This window comes from Talpa occidentalis, unplaced genomic scaffold, assembly GCF_014898055.3.
Source record: "Talpa occidentalis isolate TD23 unplaced genomic scaffold, MPIMG_talOcc4v2.1 talOcc4.8, whole genome shotgun sequence".
NCBI lineage: Eukaryota > Metazoa > Chordata > Mammalia > Eulipotyphla > Talpidae > Talpa > Talpa occidentalis.
In genome coordinates this window covers 60,952,358-60,973,268 of record NW_023605194.1, presented here as the reverse complement: position 1 = coordinate 60,973,268, position 20,911 = coordinate 60,952,358, and the positions used below count along the sequence as shown (strand labels likewise).

General features: G+C 40.1%; 1 protein-coding gene across 2 annotated transcripts in view; it reads right to left on the bottom strand.

Annotated features, from left to right (window-relative positions):
* The window catches only part of PAPSS2 (3'-phosphoadenosine 5'-phosphosulfate synthase 2), an 80,742-nt gene that overhangs the window by 24,270 nt on the left and 35,561 nt on the right, over nt 1-20,911 (bottom strand). For both annotated transcript variants that reach the window (XM_037497351.2, XM_054690622.1), the window contains exons 2-7: nt 11,926-12,043; nt 7,438-7,673; nt 5,997-6,135; nt 5,319-5,437; nt 5,085-5,198; nt 2,781-2,892 (exon numbers count right to left, since the gene is read on the bottom strand). In XM_037497351.2, the coding sequence (XP_037353248.1) occupies nt 2,781-2,892; nt 5,085-5,198; nt 5,319-5,437; nt 5,997-6,135; nt 7,438-7,673; nt 11,926-12,043 (838 nt within the window). The remainder of the gene's footprint in view (nt 1-2,780; nt 2,893-5,084; nt 5,199-5,318; nt 5,438-5,996; nt 6,136-7,437; nt 7,674-11,925; nt 12,044-20,911) is intronic.

Here is a 20,911-nt window from a genome sequence, read left to right as displayed (position 1 = left end):
ATTGCCTGCAGATTTTAGGTGATCAAAAAAATGTGCAATTGTTTGGTGGTGCATGAAAGTGGCCACATGTTTGTGACTGCAGAAATTATTTCAGGCTTTCAATGGTGGGGGTTCAAACTTTAACAAATTCATTAAATGATATCTATATGGATGATATATTAACCAGCTTTCTGATATATAAACAAATCACTTTTGGGGATTTTACTCTGCTTGCAACCCACAAGCCATCAGGCCAAGCTCTGCTATAAGACTGCCAGGTATATAGAAGGCAAGAGGTTTCTTGGCCTCTTCTAGCATCTTCAGAGCTGCTGTCCAAGCAGGAGAGAGGCAGAGCCCGGCCCCTTTTGTAGGAGTAGTTCCTGTTTTATCTATTATGTATATATTACCTCAGATTTCACTGAAATAGAGTTTTCTGACTTAAAAAAAGAAAGTGACAATAACTGATGTTGTGGGAAGAACCCATCGGACGAGGGGGCCAGAAGAGAAGCTGTATTGCCTGTTCCAGGGAGATGAGATCTGTCTTCATTACCTCTGTCTCAGCAATTATAATGAAGCCTGGCATATGGGGAACTCAATAAATATTTGTTGGCTGGCTGATGAACATCTTCTCTGTGTTCCTTCCAAACTGATGTGACCAGGGTCACATAATTTAGTTTCTTCAAGACTTCAAGTTCTTGGTGGCTACCAGAGATAGGAGGGCAGGGGATTGTAAAATGAGTGAAGGGGGTTAAAAAGTACAAACTGCCAACTATTAAAAAATTAGTAAATCATGGGAATGCAATGTACAGCATGGGAACTAGAGTCAATAATACTGTATTATATAATAGAAAGTTGCTAGGAGAGTAAATCGTAAATATTTTCATCACATGGAAATGAGTTGTAACTATGTGTGGTGATGGATGTTAATTGACTTTGTTGTGATGATCATTTCACAATATATACAAATACCACATTATTATGTGATATATCTGAAACTAATATTATGTTGTATGTCAATTACATCTAAATTAAACAGAATTTCTAAAGATTTCAAGTTCTTTTAATCATATGTAATAAGAGCTTGTTCATCTAGGAAAATTTACCACTGGGCCAAGGCTTCTTTCAATTTTTCAACATCCCAACAAGGTAGGTACAGTTATTAACATCCTCATTTTACTGATGAGGGAACTGAAGACAGAATTTAAGTGATTTGCCCCAAGTTCATAGCTCATCACTGGCATATAAACCCATACAGTTTGACTCTACAATTAATTTTCTACCCACTCTGATATTCTGCCTCTTCCTAGTTAGAGCTAGAGGTGGGCAACATGTAAATCCCTGATATCTGTTTTGATTGATTGATTTACATAGGAGTTTCTAGAAGGTGTTTCTAGAGTTTCTAGAGCTTTTAGCCTTCACTACAACTGGGGTTGCACAGGCATATCCAGGGGACTCTGGTTACAGGGTTTAAGTGGTAGGACCAGCAGAGAATCCCCAGGGGAGTCATGTAAAGTCCAAGGAACTGACCTTGCAGGTTGGAGAGGAATAGGATTATGAAACCAGCATGATATCAAACTCCCCCACCCCTGAGTAGCTACACTGGCAACTACAGCAGAATGAAAGGATGTACATGATTACAGGAGTTATTCCATTCAATCTTCTAAAGAATGTAGGACTCATGGAACCCACTAGAGAGTTCTTGACTAAGGTTGAGGGGCAGGGAACATTCTCATTCTATCTTAAGAAAGACTCCATGAATTCCACAGGTCTGCAGGTATAAGAGCTTTAGTGGCTGGAGTAAATGGGCAGGATCTGCACCTCTGTGGGTACAGAGAGTCACACAGATTGACATGGCAAGTGTGTGTGACTGTGGGTCTTATTGGGAATACAGGAAACACATCCCTTAAAAATTCCCATAAGAACTTTGGAAAGAAAATGTTTAGAACAAGAACATTTTCCCAAGGAAGAGCATCTGATTTTATTTTTCTTCCTAAAAGGTTTGGAGTCCTGTTCAGCATTATAAATTCAGTGTGATGGTACCACCTACCTTTCTCACTGAATTTTCCCTCCAGGTCTTAAAAGAGATGAATTTCACTTGCTAAATTCAGACAACTCTAAGAAAGGAATGATTCTCTTCCAGAATATGCTGGAAGGTTTATGGAAACATATGCTTTCATCCTTGACCAGATCAGTTCTCTAAAAGCCATTCAGAAAAGGCTGGACTCTAAAAGTCCAGAAAACTGCCTTAATACTACCCTGTTAGAGTTTTGTGGATGGAACCTCTGAATACACTTCATGTATAGGCATGCCTATTGACACTGGAGCATCCACCAAGGACAGCAGTGGTGAAATGATGCTTGACACAGTGACCCTAGAGGATGGGAGGGGACCTGCAGGTCAGCAACAGATGGGGGTTGGTCTCTGCTGCCACGGCCTTAGTCTAACAGCTACAATGGTGCTTCTGGCCATCTGTTGCTTCTGAATCAGGACCAATGAAGGGCAGGTCGAGGTGAAACAGACGTGGCCTTCTCTTGGCTTGTACAAGTAAAACCTTCATTTTCCAATTACTCAGTTTTAAGTAATCAATAACCCCTTGAGGATAACCAACCCCCCCCCAAAAAAAAAAAACCCAAAGCCCCAAAATGAAAGTGAATATGGAATAAATTGGAGACTCTATATAATATCTAAATATTTTCACAAGATCAACCAACCTAGGAGTAACATTTCTTATTCCTGTGATGATTTCTGGGAAATATTCTTTTCTTTAATAGCAAAGAGTAAGAAACCAAAAACCACCATACCATCTAGCAGGGTGTCAAAGTGTATAACCTGCAGGTACTCCTTCTCCCGCATAAAACCTTTGAGTGGAGTGGCCCAGCCTTCACTCAAAACTTGGACCCACTGAAGATCCAGCTGCAAAACACAAAAAGCAGTTGAACATTTCCATGAGCTCTGAATGTAGCCAACTGACCCTGGGCAGGCTGTACTTATTCAGTTGACAGAAGAAAGAAGATAGAACTGTGTATGTTTTAAGAGTTCCCATTTCTTACACTGCCCCATGATCTAAGGACCCAAATGTTTCCATAGGAAAGCTTGAGTCTAGAACTTTCCTACAGGAGAGTAGTGAAGAGTTTTCAAATTGAGATGATTTATTTGAATACTATAGGCTATATCTATCCCTGTGATGTGCAACTGGGTTGAAAATTCACTGTTCATTTTTTCTATTTTCACTAAATGCACTAGTTATTTGACTGAATTAGACAAAATCATTGACTCTAAGTTAAAAAGTCCAAAATTCTTACTGAAAGCCCTTCAAATTCTGACCACTGTAGTTCAAGTAAAGATTTTGCCTCTGCCTATTCACAACTTGTGGGCTATTTAAGAACAAGGCCAGATAATATGCAACCTAAACTTACATGTGTTTTCAGACTTAACCTCCACGGCACCTGGAAATGCCTATTCATCCTTTAAAACCCACCTCACAAACCACTACTCTGAAAGCTTTCCTGCCATCTCTAGGACCAAAAGAACTACTAGGTTCTTTGAAGTTCTTTTGTACCTTGAGATCATTTTGGGGCCTCCCCTGGTGGTGCAGCGGTTGAGCGCTGGGCTGCAAAGCTGCCCTCAGCCTCTGCAGCGCCGGTTTGATCCCCGGCCACCAGCAAGGGTCCCACATGGCACGACAGACCTCTCCTGCCGTGCCTGCTGCTCCCCTCAGCAGTGTGTTTTGAGTCTGCCTGTTCTGTTCCCCGCTCTGGCTCTGGTGAATTCTCTCACCCTCCCGTGCTTCTGACTGTACCCAGTGCTTGATAAATAAATAAAGAAATCTTAAAAAAAAAAGATCATTTTGTTATTAGCACAATCATTCTGCACTGTAATTATAACTGTTTTTCTCACCTGCCTGGAGCATTGGGGATTGAGAATTTATTTTGTAGAGACATGGAATTCCATTTATAAATATCATATGTATTAAAGTCTAGAGTCTTCATAATCTGAAACAGCTTGTCAATTTACTCTGCCTCTTATAGTCCAAAGTTTTATTAAATTTATTTATTTTATTACATTGTTGTTCATTTTTGTAGAGTATTTGATTTCTCCCTTTAGTTCCCCCCCCACCACAGCACTCATGATCCATCACATAGTCCCTTGTGCTCTTCCCTCCCCTGTTTTGAGTCCTCCCCTGCTCCCTTGACATTGGCCTCAGATCTATGTTCAGCTTTCAAGTTTTGTCTTTTCCCTGACTCTTTGCTTGAGTCTCTATAGCCCACATGTAAGTGAAACCATCCGATATTTATCTTTTTCCTTCTGACTTATTTCGCTTAGCATAATAACCCCTTCTGGCTCCATCCATGTTGCTGTAAGTGGCATGAGATTATCTTTCTTGATCACTGAGGAGTATTCCATGTATACATATATATATATACACATGTATATATACACACACACACCCCCCACATCTTCTTGATCCAAAAATGTCCAAGGTTTTAATGGAAGACAAAACTGCTACCAATGAGGACACAATCCACCATATAGACAAATGAATACTGACCCATAAAAAGTCAAGAGCATGTGTAGGGCAGTTACTGGGATTGTACTTTAATATCTCTAAGATAGTAAAATGAATGCAAACAAAGCTGTTTCTCCCTCTCTCCTCAGACTGGACTCTCCCCATTGAGGGAAGAATGGGATTTTCAGAATAGACAAAGACTGAGGCATTCACAGTACTTTAGATCAGGATCGCTTTCAGTTTACTTCAAATTCCTTCTGATTTCCCAAGAAACACTTGCATTTTGAACACAAACTGTGTTCTCAGAAACTGCCAACAAGTAATTCCTGCCTGATGCCTGTTCTCTGGCATAACTGAAGATATGACAACTATGTAAAATGGTCCTATGCAAATTACCTTCCCAATCTGCCTTTGTAATGGCGTTGATCTCTTGGAGACAGATTTGCTTGGAAAAGAGGATTGAAAAGCTCGGCAAAAATGAAATATGTAATCTTGCATCTCTCTTACCCACACTTTTCTTGTTATTAAGAGCAATTGTCAATGGATTATAATGACTGATATTGAGCCTAATTTTCCCTTGGTCAGGCTGCACCCTTACCTGAGTAATTGCTAATGTAGGGAGAGTTTCAGCCTCAGCTCGAACTTGACTCAGTTTGTTTTCTGGCACAAAGAGTTCATGGATGCCCTTGATTATAGTATGGGGGACAATGCTCTGAAATGAAACAGAATGGATAATAATTTCAAGTGAAGATTCTAAAAAAAATGATTTTTTATGTAAATAGATAATTTTACATGACTGTTTTAAAAATAAAAAGACAAATGGTCTACCCACCTGTTCTTGTAAAAGTTCCACTACCTGCTGGACACAGTCATTCACTGAGGACAAGTTGGTTTTAAGCACAAGCTCTGGAGCTTCAGGTTTCTCATAATCCGAATCAATACCAGTAAATCCTGCAAGGCAGAAGAATGGAAATCACAACTGCCACTGACAGAACAAACGTTTCATCAATTTGCATAACACATGGAATAAAATCAGAGTAATGTGTTAAACTGAAGATTCAGATTATATCAATAACAGAAAAGTTATACCGATGACCTCAAGTCATAGGTAAGAAAATGTAGAGCTGAATTTTCAATATCAAAAGCCCCAAATTATCAACAAAATCTGGCAAGCTAAGGTCAAGTCCTCTGCAGCTGTTTTGACTCAAAAAAGGAAGATTTGAAAGGAAAACTCTAAAATATTCTCCCTACATGTAACACATGCACTTTATCCATTTTAGTTCTGCAAACTTTATTGCTTATGGCTGAAGTAATAGTTCTTGGAAAACACAAGCCCATATTTTAATAAGCCATGGGCATATTGATTATATTATGATTCATTAAAAAGGTGTGTATACTTATGCAATTTTGGAAAACAGATTGGAAATTGCAGAAAGATTTCTGGCGACAGACTAAGAAGGAGAAGTAGCAAAAATGACTGGCAAAGATTCCACTGAGCATGATCTCCTACCTTTGATCTCCCCAGCTCTGGCCTTTTTGTAGAGGCCTTTCACATCTCTGCTTTCACAAATGTTTAGAGGCGCATCTACAAATATTTCAAAGAATGGCAGTCCAGCCATTTCATGGATTTTGCGGGCATTCTCTCGATCCTGGAAAAAATTGTGTTAAAAACGTAACAAGAGCTTTCACCATGGAATTCTTTTTCTTTCTAGTTTTTAAAAATTAATTAACTTATTTATTTTTAACTGAGGTTACATTGGGGTATCCCCATCAGGTATTACCACCACAGTGCACCCACCACTAAGCCTCCCCTGCTTCATCATCACAGACCATTATGCCTCCCTCTCTCCCCCTTTTTTTCCCTCCTCCACCCCTCCTCCCTGGGTGTCTCAGTTCTCTAGTCAGAGATCAAGGGTTAGTTTTTCAGCTTCTCTTTCTCTGACTACTAATTTAGTTACTTTATATTCCACATATTTGTGACACCATCCAGAATTTCGTATTCCACAGCCTTGTGTTAATACTGGTGTTTGTGGTCTGCAGAGATTGCAAGAAATTAGTCCTTTAGAGCAAGTCTTTTTTTTTTTTTAAGTTTTTTTTAAATTTATTTATGCAAGAACGCTGGTACAGGCCAGATGCGTGGGAGGGTGAGAGGATTCACCAGAGATAGAGCGGGGAACAGAACAGGCAGATTGACTGAAATACACTGCTGAGGGGAGTGTGGGCTAGACAGGAGAGGTCTGCTGCACCAAGTGGGACCCTCATGGGTCAGCGGGGATCGAACCGGCGCTGCAGAGGCTGCGGGCAGCTTCACAGCGCGGCGCTCAACCACCTGCGCCACTAGGGGAGGCCCGTAGAGCAAGTCTTGAAATTTCACTCTAGTAAACAGTTCTCTTGAGAACTTTCAGAGAAAACCATGGTAAAGAATCTCTACGAAAGGACAGGGTGGCAACAGGGGAGCATCTCATTCAAAGAATATGTTCAAAACACATAGTGTCTTATTTGTAACTCTGAGAAATTTCTTGTTTTAAAAACAAGAAGAGTGACACTCCACCTTGGTGATTTCAACATTAAATACACATAACCGGATGCCTTGGCAATGTACAGCCTTTTTTTTTTTTTTTTTTTTTTTCAAGCTGAGTATCTTGAATTTAGAGAAATGACAGAACTTTGGAATTTTTCTTGTTTATCTCCTTTCAGCTCTGGCCAAGGGTAACTTCCAACTGGGAACTGGGAGGGTTTATGTCAACTGGTGTCCTGGCCTCTGGGACATTTTTTATATAAAACCAGCATTAAGTAGAGAAAATGGAGGATCAAGTGAGGGAAGGAAGAAAGGTTGGGGAAACTGAAAGTGTAACATTCCCTTGGGCCGCCGACTGCCTGACTCCTTTTCTTGGCAATTTGAAGAACAGATTCTGCGTGTAGAAATCATGCGCAATGTCGGATGATTTTACCTTGGAGAAAGGAGAAATGAAGCTGGTGATGCAGACCAGACCAGCATCGGCAAACAGCTTGGCCACCTCGGCAATCCGGCGGATATTTTCTTCTCTGTCACCAGGAGAGAATCCGAGGTTCTTGTTAAGGCCATGACGGACATTGTCCCCATCAAGGGAGTAGCAAGGGATGGCATGGGAGACCAGGTATTCTTCCAGAGCAAAACTTACTGTTGTCTTTCCAGCACCAGAAAGACCTGTTCAAAATAGGCAAGACAAGGCAGGCATTGTCCCTGATTGTTTAAGATGGTAAATTATGACTTGATCCTAATTTTTACCTAATTTAAGTATAATCTCAAATCAAAACCATGAGAATCTGGAAAAGGCATAGTTTACTACCAGATAAACTACTTGCATTTCTTTCAAGTCTCAAAATAACAATTTGTTCCTTATTAGGATTATAGCCTTTCAAAGCAATTGGGGTTCATATATGGGAGTGTCTGGAAGCTAGATACAGTACTTGGTGCGTTCAATCTTACATACCCAAGTGTTTTGAAGATTAGAAAGTTGTACACACAAGGCCAGATTCTGTCTTCACTTGAAAAACATCGGGAGATCTGGCGACAGTATTCTCACATCCCTCATGACAGCTGGAGTGGAGGGGACCACTACCCCTTGGGGATCAGGAGGCCCAACTCTCAGTTTGATGTAGCTCAAGAGCCATCTAATCACAGAGCCCACACACTGTCTTCATGCTTCTAAGATTTTTTCAAAGTGACCCTCAACATATTAAGATGGAGAGCCCTCCTGAACAAGGCATGGATGTGTAGGCATATCTCATTTTATCTCACTTGGCTTCACTGTGCTTTGCAGATACTGGGTTGTTTTGTTTTTTTAAGTTACAGATTGAAGGTCTATCAGTTCCATTTTTCCAAAAGCATGTGCTCACTTCATGATTTGCCAGTCATATTTAATTAAGGTGTGCACGTTGTTTTCTTTAGGCATAATACTATTGCACACTTTTTTTTTTTAAAGATTTATTTATTTATGCATACAGGGGTACAGGCCAGAAGTGCAGGGGGTGAGAGGATTCACCAGAGACAGAGTGGGGAACAGAATAGGCAAACTGAGTGAAATACACTGCTGAGGGGAAGCACTGGGCAAGACAGGAGAGGTCTGCTGCTCCATGTGGGTGGCTCCCAGGCCAGCTGGGGATCGAACTCGTGCTGCAAGGGCTGTGGATAACGTCACAGTGTTGTGCTTAACCCCTTGCGCCACCAGGGAGGCACATATTGCATGCTTAAGAGACTACACACAAGTTCCATATGCAGCAGGAAACCAAAAAATTCACATAACTTGCTTTGCTTTAATACTTGCTTTATCATGTTGGTGTGGAACACAACCCCTAAGATCTCTGAGGTATGCCTGTATTTAGAGACACCATAAATGCTTAGGTGTTTAGAGTCTTTATAAGGAGTTACTTTGTGTCTTCAAAACACAATGACTGGGAATACACTTTATAATTTCTATATAGGGGGGAAAGCAACATGCTTAAATTACTTAAGAGCCTAAAATCTGAACTGCCCCAGAAAAGTTAGCACTCTACAAATTCTGTTGTTCTAAAGAACACTGAGCCTGGAGAATATTCCATCATAGCAAGCCACTCTCAGACCCCATCTGGGGAAGGGACGTGGTGGTGGACGAGGAAAAGTTAGAGAGGAAAGGAGAGTTTGAAAGGAAGGTGATACGTAAAAGGTAAACAAATATTTTTCATATTTTTAGTAATGTTTTAAAATTGTGCTCTTCTAATGACAGAGAAGAAATGGTTGCCTGAAGAAGGTGTTGATGATCATTGTAAATCATTGTTGAAGACATTGTTTATTATATTATTACTTCATTCAATTTCCTTTGGATAAAGACTTAGGTAGAAATTCCTAAGTCAGGTAGAAATTAGAAATTCCTAAGTTAGGTAGAAATTCCTAAATCAGACATAGATTTATGTTTGATGGGTATAGGAGAAATGGGATTCCTGAGTGTGTGGTGTGTTCTCTCTCATCGAAAAATGAGAGAAATAACAAAAATTCCTTTTGATTTTGTTTCAGCTCTCAGGGACATAGGCACTAAATCGTAGTAACTGTATTAAACCAGACTGTTGGCATAATTATTTTAAGACATTGGAATAACCAAATTATGTTAAGCAAGTGCTCTACAATGGGTCAGGTACTGTGTGAAGTACATATTTACTATATTTCGTTTAGTTCTAGCTATACCTCTATGTGTTCAGACACTCTTATTCTCATTTACAAATAAGGAAACTGAGGCTTAGCGAGGTTAATTAGCTTGTCCAAAGTGACACAGTTAATGTAGGTGGAGCTGAGGCTCAAGTCCAAGTGTCTGGATTTGAAGTAGTTGATTCCCTCTAGTCTACCTGGTCAATATTCTACCTCTGTTATATGAGAATAAAAAAATAAAGTAAGAGGGGGTGATCTTTTAGGAGTAAGAAAGGGGACATATTCACTTAGATTTTTTTCCTCTTTGACCAGAGGAAAAATGTATGTTCCACATGCATGTTCCACATTAGGAAAAAAAAGGACTCTGTGTATACGTCCCAATTCAAAAGCCCTGCAAACACTTAAAGCCCAATGTCTCATCAAGGCAAACACATAACAAGAGAGAGAGTTCTGGAGTATGTTGTACTTTATGTAATGCTACTCTTCACCTCAAGGGAGTGGGGGGAGACATTTCAGGAACCATGCCACATGGGCACTGCTGTCGGGATATGGCACTGTCTGTCCTCACACTGGAAACTGCAAGAAATTGAATCCATTGAATGAAATAAAAAAATGGAAGTATCACAGAAACTAGGGGAAAAGTTGAAAAAGAGAATGAGACTGATTTAGCCAGAGACAGGAAAGACTCAGAATAGCAAGAAAAGATATAAGGCAGGTCCCTGCCTTCAAATTTCTTAGAATTTCATCAGGTTAGAATAAATCAGCATTTAGGAGCAGATGGTCATATATAGGTTGATTTCATAATCTGGGTAAACATATCTTTGCATCTCTATTTGAGACTAACATAGCTATAAAATAAACTGGGTTTTTTCTTTTTAAAGATGTGTTTATTTATGCATACAAGAACTGGGGTACAGGCCAGAGGTGTGGGGGGTGAGAGGATTCACCAGAGATGTGCCAGAGGATTCACCAGAGACAGAGCGGGGAACAGAACAGGCAGACTGACTGAAATACACTGCTGAGGGGAGCACTGGGCAAGACGGCAGAGGTCTGCTGCACATGTGGGTAGCTCCCTGGCTATCCGGGGATCGAACTCATGCCCTGCTGCAATGGCTGTAGATTGCTTCACAGTGCTGTGTTTAACCCCATGAACCACCAGGGAGGCCCATAAACTGGGTTTTTTCTTTTGAGTCCTGGTTATGTCAGAATATAGTCTTCAATTTCCTCTACTAATGCTCAGAGTATAAGGTAGTGGCTCAGTACTAATTCCAGTTCTGTCACTCAACCTTAGCATTGATATTCTTTCTTTCTTTCTTTCTTTCTTTCTTTCTTTCTTTCTTTCTTTCTTTCTTTCTTTCTTTCTTTCTTTCTTTTTCTTTCTTTCTTTCTTTCTTTCTTTTCTTTCTTTCTTTCTTTCTTTTCCTTCCTTTCCTTCCTTCCTTCTTCCTTCCTTCCTTTTCCTTCCTTCCCTTCCTTCCTTCTTCCTTCCTTCCTTCCTTCTTCCTTCCTTCCTTCCTTCCTTCCTCCTTCCTTCCTTCCTTCCTTCCTTCCTTCCTTCCCTTCTTCCTTCCTCCCTCCCTCTCTCTCTCTCTCTCTCTTTCTTTCTTCTTTCTTTCTTTCTTTTTCATTTAACTAGGACAAGTTTATTAGGAAAAAGAGAGGCACCTGCATTGTCACAGGTGGGCAGGAGAGCTACCAGCTTTGACATTCTGTGGTCATAAAAATACAAGAAAAGGGAGATCATTTGGTGACCTCATGGGGGGTGGGTTATTTTAATAAACGTGTGGCAATCCTCAGCAAAACAGAAATCACTAGTTTTCCTTCTTGCACAGATTTTAATGCCTTTTTAAACTAAGTGAAAGTCTCTTAGTATGTTAAGTGAGAAAACAACAAAGAAGATCTCTAAATATCTCCAAATATAAATATTTATGGACAGCTATACCTTGATGTCAAATTTGAGATGCCCCATTCATACCTGACAGCAAGTGTGTTTAGGCACAAAATCCAGAGCTATAGAATTCCTGAACTGAAAGGGACTATCATAATTGACTCATCCCATCCTTTCTGGTCAAAGAGGAGAAAATCAACAACTAGAAAAATTCTGTGACTTAAAGTCCTATTTCCCACTGATGGTAGAATTAGGTCTAATATTCAGGCTTTCAGCTACAACTCTCAGTCTCCTCCTAATGTTAAACTAAACACACACACACAAAATAGATACACAATGTGCGAAACAAGTTAATTCCCTTAAACTGAGAGTCATATCAACATGGCATACCTGTCAACCACACAGTGCATCCTCGGAACCCTCCCCTTGTTCCAACCACCTGTCCTCTCTTGTTCCTGCTCACGTGGTGGGCTTGATAGACGACATTGGTGGCCTTTTGCTGATTTTCCTACAAAACAAGACCAAGCACAACATTTGATTAATTCAATGTGAAGCATAATATAAATATACTAAGGTAACATTACAGTCATTGCCTTCCCAAACAGAAATTTTTTTCTAATTGGCTACAGTTACATTTATTAATTCTCCTTTTTATTGTTGCAGCAGAGTTTCTGTCAGGAAACCACCCTGCACTCAGAGAGGGGGAGGGAAGTTCTTTATGCTGGTGGGCTCAAAGGAGATCCTTCTGCAATGTCTGAGCCCTGAACAACTAAGTTTCAGGGTATTTATTGACTTAAAGCAAGGGGTACAAGCAGCTGGGAGAACATGTATCAGGCATGTGGCCTTGACAGAGGTAACAGCCATTCCCTGAAACTTTTCTTTTACATGTTCTGTCCTAACTTCAGCTGGTCAGGCTAACATTTCCCACTTCAATTTACAAACAGACATTACCTTTTTAAAAAAAAAGGTTTATTATGTTTTTTTAAATTTATGCATACAAGAACTGGGGTATAGGCCAGAGGTGTGGGGATAAAAAGATTCACCAGAGATAGAGTGGGGAGCAGACCAGGTGAATCTACCAAAGTACACTGCTGAGAGAAGTGGGGCAAAAACATTAGAGGTCTGCTGTGCCATGTGGGTTAGCTCCCTGGCCAGGGATGGAACTCAAGCCTCAGTGGCTGGTGATGACTTGATAGTGCTGAGACTTAACCCCTGCGCCACCATGGAGGCCCACACAGACATTGCTTTCAGAATACCTATCATGAGCTTTTGAAAGTATAATTTGAATGAGGTCATTTTTGATACAATGTAGAAGTTCTGGTTCTATGATATTTTAGAATGTGAACCTTTTGGAAAAGGTGAGGGGAATTGTTTGTTTCTGTAAAAGCATGTTCTCCTCAAAGTCCTATGGGCATGAATTTAAGCTAATCCAGAAGCTCCAGCTGCTGAGGAAATATTAGTGTGAGGCTGCTTGAGCCTCTCTTACTGAAGAGCCAGGGAGAAATCCCTGTCACAGAATGAAGGCTTAAAGGCCTCTCACTCCCACCCAGACATCAGGGTCTTTCGAAAAGTCCTGCAGAAATGGAAATACACCTGTTAGTCTTGGAGACTAATTCAAATCTCACGTCTTTACTTTGACTGTGATAAAATCAGTTCAGGGAGGTACAGATAATCTGACCCTAAATTTATCAGAAGATACATGTGTGATGAATAAAAAAGGTAAAATGAGCCAATAAATACAGTTTTTGGTGGATATTTTTTAAAATAATGTGTGGGGCCTCCCTGGTGGCGCAGGCGGTTGAGCGCAGCGCTGTGAGCTGTCCGCATCCTCTGCAGTGCCGGTTCGATCCCCACTGGCTTCGGAGCAACCCACATGGTGAGCAGACCTCTCCTGTCTCACCTGCTGCTCCCCTCAGCAGTGTATTTCATCAGTCTGCCTGTTCTGTTCCCCGCTCTGTCTCTGGTGAGTCCTCTCACCCTCCCATGCCTCTGGCCTGTACCCTAGTTCTTGTATAAATAAAATAAATCTTTAAAAATAAAATAAAATAAAATAAAATAATGTGTGACCCAACAAGGGTGGTGCAGGAAGAACCCATAAAAGTAGTTAAATTAAAAGGCGGGGAGTTACCCATATATGTCTTTGGTGTGGTAACTGAATTTCTAACAACAGATGTAATCCAAGTTGCTGAACTATAAAAAAAAAATCTGTGGAGTCTTAAGTACCACACATGCACACCCACCAGAGCTAAGAAAGCATCAATATTCATTGAGCAAGACCAGGAAGTCTTAGAGAACTCTGTGCCACGTGAGGGTAACTGATATATTCTGGAGCAGATTAAATCACTTCTTTATGCCTCCTCCTTTGAGGATAAAAATAACAAAGGTTTTTTTGGAAGCTCATATGAAAAATAGATGTGAATGTGCTCTGTGAATGTTAAGTTTATACTTTCAACAGGAAAGGCTGGAGCTTAATGGGTTAGGATCAGGACAATGGTTTCAGATCAAGGAGCCCAGTGTTGGCCCTTGGGGACTCAGAACAGCAGCACGCACATTTGGTGGTAGCCTGCCTGCTAGGAAGGCATAGAGCTGGTGAAGGGCCCCCCATCAGGCAGGGATTGGCATTAGCAGAGAACAAGGAAGAAAGTATTGAAAGCTGGGACCAGCTTTGTCAATTACCTAAAACCCTCCAAAGTTAGAGGCAAAGCTCAAGAGAACCCAATGCTAGGGAGGATCTGAATATAGAGGCAGAACAAGGCACACTAGACAGTAATGGCTGGCATCATCCCCATAAATGGGGACCAATAAGTCTAGTCTGAGAGACATTCTAGCTATCTTTTCACTAAGTGAACAAACCCCCTGATGTTATCCTGAGTCTCTTGAGTCAAGTGTACTGTACTACTCAAAGATAACATTAAGAATTTTTGTCTTCTATTTCCTTGTTAATCACTGCCATAAAATTCAAGAACACTGTGTCTGGATATCAGTTCTTCAGTTCATTCACTGACTCATTCCCTCAATGTTCATGTAAATGAGCTATGTTCCAAGGACCATTCCAGGTACTGAGAATCTAGTATTAAACTAAACAGAATCTCTGGCATCTCTTGGGGGAGTGGGAGATAAAGAAAAAAAGATCAAGAAACTGGGATCCCACTCTCCAAAGGAGGGCGAGATCCATATATATATATATATCTGTATCTTATATGAAGATATATAAATAACACCACCGAGTCAATAATAGAAGACCACCCAACATTTAAAAATGGTCAACATGTTTGAAGAGTCACTTCACAGAGGTAAATACACAGTGACAAGAAAGCATTTGAGGAAGTGTTCAAGGACATTAGTAATGACAGAAATGCAAAATAAAACCAAAAGGAGATGCTACTGATAACATTCAATGATATCAAGGTCTGCATTCACATGATAACAGTGAAAGTATAAAGTGGTCCAACCATTCTAGAAAAAAACCTGGCAGTTTCTTATCAAACTAAACATATACCTCCCCTATGACTCAGCAATCCAATTCATACACATTTAGTCAAGAGAAATGAATACAATTATCTATAAAAATACTTGTATAAAAATATTCCTAGCAACTTTGGACAAAACTGAAAATAACCAAGTGTCCCGCAATAGAAAAATAGATAACAAAAACCCCACATAAATAGAAAAAAAATCTACACAGAAACTCAAACTGGGAACTGATTATATAATGGAATACTATTCAGCAAGAAAAAGGACACATGTAACATTGTTGATAATAAATGAAGGCATTATGCTGAGTCAGAAGGCTTTTTTTTCACAAAAAGCCACATATGATTCCATTTATATTAAGACCCCAAACAGGGAAAACTAATTTACTAAGACAGTTGCCCCTGGGTGATGGTCATACTGTATGTTTTGACAGGGGTTTGAGTACACATCTGTTTGCATTTGTTAGAACTCACTGACTGTATATTGTAGATGAGTATTTCATTATATGTAAATTCTACCACAGGCAAAAAAAAAATTGTCTTTAAAGCAAGCATGCAAGAAAATACATATTAAGATTCAGATGGTGAAATATATTGTTCAACACCGGTGCATTTATGCACAAGAGACTGATCTTAGTCAAAGCATATTCGACTTGCCACTGTCCATCTGTGTGCATGAATGCCCACAAGAGCTTAATTTGTCCACAAGAGGTTTATTTTCTCTCTTTTGGCTGTTTCTTTTCCCTTCAGGCAGAGGTCCAGAATAAACTCCAGACTTTGTGAGTGTTCTGTGGAAGCTTTGCTATGATCTTGTTAATTGCCTCCCCAATAAATGCTTGGTTTTCAAAACCAGTTCAGAACCCAGCGGAAGGAACTACTCTACTATAGTATTTAATAGTTGATCTCTGAAATTTGGTTTTTATTACCTTTATCTTAATCATGGGTGTTTTTATAGATTTTCTATCACTTCAACAACATTTAAACAAATAAAAAAATCGTTTCAGATCACCAGGTACAGGGATTTTTTGGTTCAGGAAGAAATTTTGCTTCTTATTTATCTCAAATTTGCCTTTTATTTTCTCCAAAACACTAACAGATAAAATAGAAGCAGATGTTTTGAACTGCAAAAGGGGAGGGGCAGCCAAAAACATTTTGCTGCTGAAATCTCCATTCCCTTCGAAAGAGCATGTGGTGTTCTAAGCTTTGGAAAGAATGTGGCTGTCAGAAAGAGGATTCTTTCTATGGAAAACAAATCACATGCTAAGGAAAAAATGCCTGCCTCCCCATGTGTAGAAACAGCACACAGACATCCTTGGTACCTGGTCTGATGCTGTCACTTTGCAGGAAGTGGCCCAGAAACCACAAAATTGGTGCATACTTCTTTCTATTCTGGATTTCTAAGGAAAAAATTACAAAGGTCTCTGGTCCAGAAACACTCCTTCCACCATGCACAGGAATCACATGATTTTGGGTTTTGGAGTCTAGAAAACCTGGGTTTAAAATCTGCTTCATAGCCTGCTTGCTCCGTGACTCTGGGCAAATTATTAACATTTGAACCTCCATCTCTTGCTCCAGAAAATGGGCCTAAAATAGTTTCCTCACAAGCTTGCTGAAAGGATTGAGTAAAATGATTTTCTATATAAAATATAGATGAAAAAACTATAGACATATGACAAGATGTTGAATCTGATGAGGCCCACGCAGCATTTAATCTAATCTGGAGAAATCATGGTCGTGTGAGAAATGTAAATCACCCAGATTTAGAAGTGTTCTGGGGATTTGGATCCACTCAAAGGCAAATCTGGAGAGGGAAGAGGGGACTCGAGGTCAAATCAGATAATGGAAAAAGTAGCACTTGATAGGGGTGAAGAGTCACATGCACAATATTGCTGTTGCTTCCATTACCATTATCTTTGACCTCGGGGCCAGCCAATGAGAATGTTCTCTAGACTGTGCTGGCTCTCACCCAGGAATCCTTAGTTAACAGTTCAGGGATGCCCTTCGCCCCAGGTCAGCCTCCTGAACTCAGATTCCAGACATCATGACCAAGTCCAGGAAAACAGTGTCTCTGCCAGGTCCACCCCTCACTCTCATTGGTGGTACAGATAGGAATGTGTGAAGGGGATTCTGGAACTCAGGTGAGTTCGGAGGGGTCAGGAAAGAAGCCTCAACTTTGATTTTGCATGACTACGAGGAAAAAGCCACATGGGGAAAGGATTGCAAGATGGCTTGAGGGGTGGGGGTGGGGGTGTCTTGGAGTCAAATACAAGCATGTGTCACAGTGCTATGAAAGGAAGGACCACTGGAGAAATAAAGAACAAGGAAGCTGGGAACCATGTGTCAGGTTATGAATTCCCCAATGTTCAAAGGTTTTGTGTATATAATGTCTTCAATAAAAAATGAGCAAGTGGATTTTAATTCCCTCTACACAATCCTACCTCCCACACAGCTCAAACAAATCCACTTTACTTCTCCAGTTACAACACTACCCTATCCCCTTTGAATTTAGCCCTCACTCCAGTGAGGCTGTGGTTTCACTGATCTGCTGATTAGAACTGTCCTGCAGTGCCCTGGCCTTGCAGTTGCAGTTCATTTAAAGATTCATTTTCTGAAAACAGCAACCTCCATAACTGCCCTCTCATCTCATAGCTGAAGCTCTACTTTCACATGCATTATGTCACTTAGTGACCAAAAGCTGGGAACTAAGGCTGGGTGTTGTGACCTACTTACAGATCTGAAAACTACCAGATAAAGTCACACACCTGGAAGATGCAAGACCTGGCGCCTGACTCTAAGTGCAGGTCTAACTCCATTCCTGACCGCGCGACCTCTGTGTCACAACTTCCTCACTGAGGATTGAGATAATGTGCAGGTCTGCCTCTATTTACAATGGGTTACTTCCCAATATGCACATTGTCAATTTAAAATATAGGTCGAAAATGCATTTAATTTTCCTAACTTACTGAACTTCATAGCTCAGCCGAGACTACCTTACACATGCTCAGCACCCTAACATTAGCCCACAGTTGGGCAAAATCACCAATCACAGAGTCTATGTGGTAGAGTGCTGGAGAGCCCCTGCAATTTATTGAATTCTGTACTGACAGTGAAGAACAAAATGGTCATCTGGGTCTCATCCTTCATGTACACAGCTGAAAGCGCGCGGGACCTGAGGAATGTTTGAAATATTAAACTAAAATGAATTACTGGATGAAGGGGATGCACAGGGACTGAGTCGGCAGTTACTTTCTCTTCTTTTTTTAAAAAAAATTGTACTACTGAATTTATTTTATTTTTTAATTTTTAAGATTTTATATATTTTTTACATCATTTCTAATTTTTGTACAATATATGAGCAAGGTTTAAAAAAAGGTTATGAGCTATTTCATAGGTCTCATTATGTATCCCTAGTTCATTTTCCAGAAAGACAAAGCCAATTGTTAGACCACCATAATATAGCTGATACTAAATATTCCAACTAATTTTTGTAGTTGCAATTTTATTGTCCTCCTCCCAGATTACCTTGTATCTAGCTACTAGCAAAAATATGCCTTTTTCCATGCAATATTACTTATGGTTTTGTCTTTGTTTCTTTTGATATTAATTAATTGCAGTCTGGTCACTGGCCTCATCTCCTTTTTAAAAATATATTTTGCTTTTTTACTTATTGTTTTGTACACCACATTTGTTATTAATTACAATATGCACTTTTTGTTTACTTGCTTTTCCTTTGATATATATTTTATTATATATATATCACAGAAAACAATTTTATAGATATCATAATTTAGGATATTTTAAGAATACTTGAATACTCCTGTTATTTGTGTTATCTTCCATTTGACCATTCATTCTAGCTGCGTCAAATATGTTCTTCAGATTTTTATCTTTTGATACGATTGAATTACATAAAAGGATTTATTGAATTGACAAGTGCCATGTGTGAAAAAGATATTTTAAAAGGAAATATATCCACAATTAAGTTGATTTGTCTTTTAAAAGCCACCATTATGACATAAACCAGAGGCTGATGTCAAATGGGCAAGAATTTTAATGTGAAAAAGCAAAAACAAAAAAAGTGGAAAAAAATAGTTAAGGCGCCTTAAAGAAATTCTGCATGGCTTTGCTTATTAAAATATTTTACAGGACCTCCCTGGTGGCGCAAGGGGTTAAGACACAACCTATGAAGCTAGCCGCAGCCACTGCAGCATGAGTTCGATCCCCAGCCAGGGAGCTACCCAAATGGTGCAGCAGACCTTTCCTGACTTGCCTGCTGCTCCCCTCAGCAGTGTATTTCAGTCAATCTGTCTGTTCTATTCCCCACTCTATCTCTGGTGAATCCTTTCCCCCCCTCATACCTCTGGCCTGTACCCCAGATCTTGTATGCATAAAAAAATAAATCTTTAAAAAAAATATTTTACAGTATTAACTTTTTCCCCTCAAAGCATCCAAAACCTATGCAAATGTTGGAAAGCCAAGGATGGCAAATTCAGTTTGCAAGCATCAATCAGATATTTGCTACGGAAAATAAAGATGTCTTTCTCTCTGTGGGATTAGACTTGGTATCAGAGGTCCTCCAGATTTAGTGTATTTACCTTGATGGTAACCCAGAGTCTGTACAAACATGGATTATCTAAACAGGAAAGGCAGGACCTATGGAGTCTCCAGGGCTTGGGGAACGCAGTCTTTTCCAGGTACCCTGCAGAAATAGACTTATGACACTGCTTTGAACCACTTTTCCTTCCCTTGTGTAGTCTCAGAGTCTTCCCACTCTTCTAACACATCACTGACTGTAAGAAGGTACTGTGCTCTCTGCTTTCCATCGGGCTTTTCTGGCCATACACCCTGGAGTCTGGATCAAGAAGATGTGGTACATATATACCATGCCTTATTGTCTTTTGATCGCAGTCACACAAATGGAAAAGCTAGGAAGAAGGTAAACTAGGTGTAGGGCTATGGGAGCACTGTACCATTTTCTAAATTTTTCTCTAAATCTAAAACTGTTCTAGGGGCCTCTCTGGTAGCACAAGTGGTTAAGATGCAGCACTATGAAGCTATCCGCAGCCACTGCAGCCTGAGTTCAATCCCAGGCCAGGGAGCTACCCACATGGTGCAGCAGACCTCTCCTGTCTTGCCCGCTGCTCCCTTCAGTCAGTTTGCCTGTTCTATTTCCCGCTCTGTCTCTGGTGAATCCTCTCACACTCCACACTTCTGGCCTGTACTTTAGCTTTTATATGCATAAATAAATAAATCTTAAAAAAAAAAAAATCAGGGCCTCCCTGGTGGCGCAGGCGGTTGAGCGCCATGCTGTGAAGCTGTCTGCAGCCTCTGTGGGTTCAGTGCTGGGCGGCCGGCGAGAATCCCACATGGCGAAGCAGACCTCTCTTGTCTCGCCAGCTGCTCCCCTCAGCCTGCCTGTTCTGTGTTCCCTGTTCTGTCTCTGGTGAATCCTCTCACCCTCCTGCACATCTGGCCTGTACCCTGGTTCTTGTATAAATAAATCTTGAAAAAATAATAAAAATAAATAAAAATAAAACTGTTCTAAAAAAATCAAGTCGATTTTCTAAAAACACTGCACTTTACTAAGATCTGGCAATAACCAAAACATTTCACAATCACTTTAGCTTCTGCTCTGCTGGGTTCTTTATCCTTCCTGGCCATATTTCTTAAATAGCTAATTTTGTTCTTTTACTTCTTATTGAAGAATTAAAATTACTTGGGGTTGTTTGAGAAACTGGTAACACCTATCAGTGCCCTCTTGACCCTTTGCCCCTCCAAAATGGATACGAATTCATTCTCACATTCAGCCCTTTATATTTCCCCAATGCCCCTACTATGACATATGCAGCCCTTACATTTCCATATGGAATGACTAAATAAGATAAAGGAGGAAAAAAGGAAAT